General features: G+C 33.9%; 1 protein-coding gene across 1 annotated transcript; it reads right to left on the reverse strand.

Moving 5' to 3' along the window:
• Positions 1-7,152: 7,152 nt before the first annotated feature.
• LOC110657816 (protein MIZU-KUSSEI 1-like) lies at positions 7,153-8,239 on the reverse strand. Its single transcript, XM_021815180.2, has one exon. It carries the CDS (start codon positions 8,149-8,151, stop codon positions 7,411-7,413), a length of 741 nt encoding a protein of 246 aa, XP_021670872.1. The 5' UTR covers positions 8,152-8,239; the 3' UTR covers positions 7,153-7,410.
• Positions 8,240-8,592: the final 353 nt, after the last annotated feature.

Genomic DNA, 8,592 nt, shown 5'->3' on the forward strand with positions numbered 1-8,592 from the left:
GAAGAGATAAAAGAAAGCTAAAAGAGACAAATTTGACTAAAAGAAGTCATCTTCTTCCCTAAAACACTCTCTTGGCTGAACCACTTGAACATGCACCTTCCTCCATTGTCAACTTTTTCAAGCTTAAATTAGCTTGAATTCTCCCCATAAAACCCCAAAGCCACAATATTAAATCTTAATTTCTCACCATGCAAGAGTGATTAGAAGCAAAAGGGAGCAAAGAGATTGAAGATTTAGTAAGAAGATAATTGGTCACAAAAGGTTAGTGCCATATTCAAGTTCTTTTCTTTCTTTAATCCTTGTTAGTGTAGTGAATTAAGTTAAATTCTTATGAAATTGAAAGAAGGTGATGAATAATTGAAGGATCAATTTTTAGCAGCCATGACAGGGTTAGGGTTTTGTTGTTTAGTTGTAATTAAACTTGTATATTAATGTGAATTGATGTGTATATTGAGTTGGATGATGATGTATATGTGTTACATGAGATTTACAAAACTTATAAGATAGGGTTTAGTATGAAAATTGGGAATTTCATGATATGTTGATAAATTGATGTTGTTGAGATCAATTATGGACTATTTGAAGTGCATGGAATGCAAATTGAGGTTGGTAGTAATGTAGAATGGTGGTATTGTGAGTGTTGTGTTTATGCAGGATTTTCTGGACCTTGAGTCCAGTGTGGTTTTTAGGCCATAAGTAGAGTTGTGTTACTCCAATTGGTGTAAGGTAAATTGGAGATGAAATATAAGACAATTTGCCACATTTTTCATGCAGAGACCCTGCTCAAAAACTGAACCTAAAATGACCAAAAATTGGCTTGAATCTAGGTAATCAAAATCTGGACCTGGAAAAATGGCCATATGAACAGTAAATGTTCAAATGCCCATAAGTTACTCTAGGAAGGTCATAATGAACTGATTTTTGAACCATTGGAAAGCTTAGACATAGGAGAACATTTCCTATGAGGAACTTAGAGCCTAGTTCTGACCATAACCTATTCAAATTGCTAACCAAAATTAGCTCATCAAAACTGCTAGAACTAAAATTGCCCAGAAATTCTGCATATGAACCAATCCGGCTAGTTATGGTAAAAATACCATAACTTGAGCTATAAAACTCCAAATGGAGTGATTAAAAAGGGGAATTAAAGTAAAGACATTAAGGACCAACTTTAATGAAGAAAAGTTAGCCAAAATCCCACTGTAGATTGGTCCAATAGAATAGTAAACTTAGGAGACAAAATCTGAAATTTTGAAAATACTTATAGGATGCTTTGAATTGAAATTGGCAACCAATGCCAAAAAATGTAGAAACCAAAATGTGGTATTATAGTGTAATTAGAATTTGCATATCTATTATTTATAAAAAAAGTCAATATTTTTATATGAACAGTAATGTGAATAGTAATCACTAAATTATGTAAAATAGTATAATAAACTAGAAAAGTCATTATAAATGTTAAATACAGGATGTGATTAGTAATTTATGATTTTTAAATTTGAGTAACCCTAAAACATAGAAGAATAATTCATATGAAGAATCTTAGGCTAACATATGAAAATCTTAGGCTAACATATGACTGTAACATGTTCAAATGTTTGGACAAAGTTGGGATTCCAAAATCTGCTTGGTTTGGAATCAGAAGGAGACAATGAACCAGTTATGGTTATTTGACCATAACTTGAGTTCTAAAATTTTAATTGATATAATTCAAAATAATAGGAATAACTAGGATGAAGACCTAGGACTTTATTGTAGGAACCTGGAACCAATTCTAAGCCTAACTGCTTGGAATTGTATGAAAAAGAAGATAGAAAATCTTAAAACTAGTAGACTACAGGGTTCAGCATCTTGGACAGTTATTAATCAATTGACTATAACTAGAGTTATACTACTTTAAAGTAAATGATTAAAAAGGGAAATTTAAGTAAATCTGAAATCCATGAATTGTTCATGGATTACTTGGAATATGAATGATAATTTATATAAATATTGTAATGAATAAATGACTTATATGAATGTATAAATGGGATATTAGTTCTCATTATTGGAGAAAGGAAGAATGTTTTGAGTACAATAGTACGTGAAACAATTTATGCAAATTGTGATCAATACAGATAATATAATGAATGTATAAATTTCATAGTAATGTAATTCGGAAATTATGCTTCCATCATAACTAGAATTAAAATGCAATAAAATATAAATATAAAATATAATGCAATAATAAAACATATTAACATTTAATGGTACTTATGTGCCCATGTATTACCTAGACACATATGTCAGATTGGATAGATTGACATGCCAATAGGGGATTGTTTGAGTAGTATTGTGTAAGACTTTATGCTTGTATTTATGGCTTTATGCCCGCATTTATGGCTTGTATGCCCGACTATTTTTTATCATGGCTTCTTAGCCATCTTGATTGTATACGTGGTTGACGTTTTGTGTATTCACGTCCCATGATATGACGGCCCGAGGCACTGTTGTGTCCTGTGTCAGCTATATTGATTGCATACGTGGTTGACGTTTTGCGTCCCATGGTATGACGGCCCGAGACACCATGGTGTCCAGTGCCAAAGACCCGCTTATCCAGTTTAGTCAGCCTTTCATAGGTTACTTAGGCAGTGAAATAAGTTAAGAATATTAGGAATTAATAATATTAGAAATTAAATGAATGAGTAAGAGATACCTAAAATGAACTAGATTAGTTATAAAATTTTATTTATCATGAAATGATCTAAAACATAAGAAAATGTTAAGTAAAGCAATAAAAAGATTAGTAAAATAAATTTAACTTAAATAAATATTACAACTGCGTCTTCTATAATACTATGAATATAAGTTTTAATAGTTTAATTAATTTTGTATAATATATATTATTACTGTGAAATTAAGAGATAAGCACTTTCAAAGAATGTCAAGAATGACAAAACATATTTAGTATTAAAATTCTATATGAAATCAAAATAATTTTTGATTACATGAATTAGGCTTTTTTTTTTTTAATCTTTATTTGTATATTATTTCCTTATTATATTATTGCAGCACTAAGCAGCAATGCTTAGCATGATGGATTGTTTCCTTTACGCAGGTACTGAAAATAAAGCCCAGTGGACATTAGACTGGGATTTTGGAGTCTGGATCTACAAAGTGTCCAAGGTTTTAACCTCCTAAGCAATGCATGTAGATAGGGCCCATATAGGTGATACTAATATATTTTGTATTTTATAAATAGTTATCAAGTTGTTATGTAACGCAAATTATGAAAATGTATTTAATATGTATGTGATGTAAATTAATAAATTAGCTCTTTCATATGTAATTAAATTGTATATTATGTAAATTATGAATTTATGTAATTAGTGTATAAATCATGTAAATTAATGAAATTTGAGAAATTTTTTTATATACATGAATTAAGCATGAATGGAAATGTATGAAAATGAATGTAAAATTAAAATATATAAATGATATTCAAAATGATGAAATGATTATGATGAGCATAGATGAGATTTTTATTGAAAAATATTATTAAAAATTTCAAGCAGGTGAATAGTGAAACTCACCAACTAGAAATAAAATAGGGAAAACTCCGTTAGTTTCTCCTTTAGAAATATAATTTATTTTTAAAATATAACGAGAATAATTTATTAAAGGAATAAAGTAAGATACGAAAGGGTACTCCGGCACCGAGTATGACATACCTTGCTCGGCTACACTGTAGATGGGTGAGGGGTGTCACATCAAATATGTATCAAAATGGGTGGAAGCAATAGCCACACCAATAAATGATACCAGAGTGGTAACCAAATTGCTCAAGAAGTACATATTCATAAGATGTGGCACCCCAAGGGCAATTATCAGTGATGGAGGAAGTCACTTCTGCAATCAGTAATTTGAGACATTATTAAAGAAATATAGAGTGACGCACAAAGTGGCAATACCTTACCACCCCCAAACCAGTGGCCAAGTAGAAGTTTCAAATAGGAAACTGAAGCAAATCCTTGAGAAAATGGTCAATCGCTCAAGGAATGATTGGTCTTTAAAATTAGATGATGCATTGTGGGCCTACCGCACTACATACAAAACTCCCATTGGAACAACCCCCTTTCATTTGGTTTATGGGAAATCATGCCACCTCCCCGTCGAGATTGAACACAAGGCCCATTAGGCGATTCAAACCCTGAACTTTGTCTTGAAAGCTACTAGAGAAAAGAGGCTTCTACTGTTCAATGAACTGGATGAAATTAGGCAAAATGCCTATGAGAATGCTAAGATCTTCAAGGACAAGTCCAAAAGATGGCACGACAGGTGCATAACCAGGAAAGAAATCAAGGAAGGAGACTTTGTCCCCCTGTTCAACTCAAGGCTAAAGCTTTTCCTAAGAAACCTATCGTTAAGATGGTCCGGACCCTTCAAGGTCACTCAAATCTTCCCATTTGCAGCAGTAGAAGTATGGAGCGAAACCTCTGGTACCTTTATAGTTAATGGGCAGAGATTGAAGTCATACTTCTTAGGAGACATAATGGAGAAAGGATTCACACAACAATCCTCTAATCTGGTCATAAAGTTGAAAGACAATCCAGCTAATGACTACAAACAAGCGTTACTTAGGAGGCAACCCAAGATTTTTATATTTTCTTTATGATTTATTTTTTTTTTTTATGTTATTTCTCGTTTTGTAGACACCCCACTCTTCACATTGCACATAGGATAAGAGGAACACAAAAGAGGAGAGGAGATCACCAAGTCTTATCCACGTAAGAGAGGAAACCATAAAATAGGGGAGTATTTTTGTTGCTAACTCCTACTTGCATTTAGTTCTTTCACATAAAAACAAGTTAACGTTAACCACTTTCACTTCAATTGATATTCCATTGGGTCCACAAGCTTTACCCACTTTCATTCTCTTAAGTGCTTCCTTTACTTCTAAAGATCTAATCCTTCTAGTAAAATTCACATTCTTTTCTATTGCTCTATAGTCTATATTCACGCTATTACCATTTTGACTATTATTCAAGAGATCATTAAAATAATTTCTCCATCTTTCACTAACATTTTTCCTTCTTTATCCTTAATGGACCTAACTTGACTGAGATCTTGACATTTATTTTCTCTCCTCCTTGCTAATCTATAAATATCTTTATCCCCTTCTTTAGTTCCAAGTTTCTTATGTAACTTTTCAAAGGCCTGCACTCTTGCTTGACTAACAGCCTTTTTTGCTTCTTTCTTTGCTATCTTGTATTGTTCATATGCCTCATTATTATCATACTTAGGTAATTTTTTATACCATTCCCTCTTTCTCTTCACTACCTTTTTGTACTTCCTCATTCCACCACCATCTCTCTTTTGAGGGTGGTCCATGTCCTCTAGACTTTCCAAGTACTTTTCTAGCTACTTCTCTAATCTTTAATGCCATCTGTATCCACATATCATTGACCTCCATATCCAGCTACCATGCTTCAGACTCAAGAAGCTCATTTTTGAACTTTACTTGCTTTACTCCTTTGAACTCAGACCACTTTGTTCAAGCTACACTATTTCTTCTAACTTTACTTAAATTGTTCCTAAACATGACATCCAAGACCACTAACCGATGTTGACTTGTTAAAGCCTCTTCCGGAATGACCTTACAATCCTTGCATAAAGCTCTATTTGTCTTCCTGGTTAAGAAGAAGTCAATTTGGCTTCTATGTTGCCCACTTTTGAAAGTCACTAAATGTGACTCTCTTTTTATAAAGTAGGTATTTGCTAGTATTAAGTCATATGCCATAGCAAAGTCCAGAATGTTTTTCCTTCCTTATTTCGGTTACCAAATCCAAAACCTCTATGAACATTCTCTTAGCCTTACCTATCACTTCCTACATGTCCATTCAAATCTCCATTGATGAAAACATTCTCTTCATTCGGTATGCTTTGCATTAGATCATCCATATCTTCCCAAAACCTTTGTTTACTCTCACTATCTAGTCCTATTTGTGAGGTATAAGTACTAACTACATTTATTGTTTCTCCTTTTAGTACTAACTTTACTAATATAATTCTATCTCCTACTCTTTTCACAGGTATTACAGCATCTTTCAACGTCCTGTCTATGATTATGCCTACACCGTTCTTATTTCTCTCCTTTTTGGTAAACCACAGTTTGTACTCTGAATTACCCACTTCCTTACTTTCTCTCCTACCCATTTAGTCTCCTGAATGCAAGCAATATTCACCCTTCTCCTTTTCAAGATATCCACAAGCTCCATTAATTTTCCTGTAAGTGATCCAATATTCCAAGTACCAACCCTGATTCTCCTCCTATCATGTTCCTTCCTAATTGATCTCCTTCTATGATATCTTCTATTGTTCTCTATGCCTATCTGATGTTCTATTCTACTATCTGTTCTATTATTTGTCCTATGGACTAACTTCTTTACTCACACCCGTCAATGATGTAGCAAACCTTGCTCATTTAACACCACACACGGGCGCAGGTATAGCGCGTCGCTTTCAATGAACGCCCTACGCCGTTGCATATTTCTCACTACACCCAGGCTCCGATGTAGCACGTCATAAGTAGAGGACACCCCAACGTTTATATCATTTGAATCCATATCATAAGATATAACGAAATTTTTACGCTGGTTGTCACCTACCGCAACCCTCCTTCTTTATCCGGGCTTGGGACCGACTAAGCACAAACTACTTAGGTGGAGTTTGATGTTATATTAATATTATAATATTAACATTATTTAACTGATATTTAATTTTATTAGAAAATATTTTAAAATATTTAAATTCTTAATATAGAGAAATATACTCTTTAAATTATTTTGAATAAGGCTTAACTTTTATACGCATAAAATTACTTTAGAAATATTTGTGTTCATAAATATATAAAAGAAAACTTCTTCTCTTAATATTTAGAGTTAAATGATATAAGAAAGTTCCAAATTATGAAGTATTTTGGAAATCCAAAAAATTATAAAGTAATCCAACTACCAAATAGAGAAAAGAAAGAAATTATGGCTTATGCCCCTCAAGTAATTGGCAGAAACATGGAAGATTGAAGAGGAAAAGAAAACAAGCTATTCCTTTCATAAACAAGAATGAATCATTAAAAAAAAAGAAAAAAAAAAAGGATAATCAGCAATGCCTCTGGTCACTTTTGATCAATTTCTGTACTGAAACATCAGATGTTGAATGATAATCATTCCCTCGATTATTAGTTAGAACTGGCACTACCTAATAACCCCTCCCCTTCATCTGTATCTACACTCACTAATAATACAAAACCTTAGAAAAAAAAAATACTTAAATTTAATCTATTATAAATTTAAAACACAAATATACTATAGGAATCTCGTTATATTTATAGTGTTTGGAATCCACAGTAAATTCTTTATGGTTATTTAAGTCTCAAACCCTGACGAAGAATATACTAAGCTCAGGCCCATTGTTCCCTTCTGGGCTGATCATGTACAGAGTCTCTGAATCCTTGGAACCCACCACCCGATCAAAATGGGCCCTGATGTAGGAAAGCTCCCCATCAGGACCCTCAATCTCAGAATTCCCTGGCAAAACTCCAGCCCCCATGGAAACAGCCCTGAGGATCTCCATGACTGTGATATCTCCATCTGTGGGGTCCCTTTTCACTCCATAACCATTCTTTTTCCCATTGCAAAACATGGTCCACAATGGTTCATCTAATAGCCTAACCTTGTCTTTATCAGGTCTCTTTTCGCATTCCAGGGCAATCCTCACCATCCCTGAACCTAGCTCCTTCTGCAACACATTGGTTTGTATAGCTAGCTCAACGATTAAAGAAGGATAGCACTTGGAACTTTCTTGTATGGACAAGCTAACCCTACCTTTACGATACCCGAATAATGTTCCGGTCACCCTATTGCCTGAAACGTATCGGTGCTGACCGTCCAGCGAGATCCCTTGGAGGACTGGAAGCTTGCATACAGGAGTTATGATAGGAAAAGATCGGAAAACCGAGCGAAAGACGCGAATAACTTTTGGTTTTTTCTTTTTCTCCGATGGTTGTTGTAAGGTTCCGCGTAGCGGCAGAGGTGGTGGTGCTGGTGGTATTGGCGATTTGGATGAGTCATCTGATGAGGAAGCGGAGCTGCTTGGAGGCATTGGCTTCCCCATTAATGTACATTGACGAACCAAGGAGGGGTGACTGCCATGAGAGAGAGAGAGAGAGAGAGAGAGAGAGAGAGATTGGTGGTTTCGATAGGTAATGGTATTGGAAAGGGCATGGGCTAGGTGGCCATTCGATTCTAGTCAATGATCCTATGTTTTTGGGTAGATATACCAGATTTTTAGCTTTTAGATTTTATGGCGGCTAAATATAGCTTATATTATATACTTAAATTGAACATTTTAAAGAAAAAAAAAACTTTTCAATAAATGAAAAAATTGTAGGTACGGTAATCACATGCTTTTAACGTAAGACATATATTTAACTTTGTTTCAGTGTATCCCCCGAATTGGATTATCAGCACTTGCAAAACTAATTTATTTATTTTTATGGTAAGAAGATTAGCAAATTCACTTTTTTTTATCCATTTAAATTTATTAGTCATTTGA

Source organism: Hevea brasiliensis, chromosome 10 (genome assembly GCF_030052815.1).
Source record: "Hevea brasiliensis isolate MT/VB/25A 57/8 chromosome 10, ASM3005281v1, whole genome shotgun sequence".
Classification (NCBI taxonomy): domain Eukaryota; kingdom Viridiplantae; phylum Streptophyta; class Magnoliopsida; order Malpighiales; family Euphorbiaceae; genus Hevea; species Hevea brasiliensis.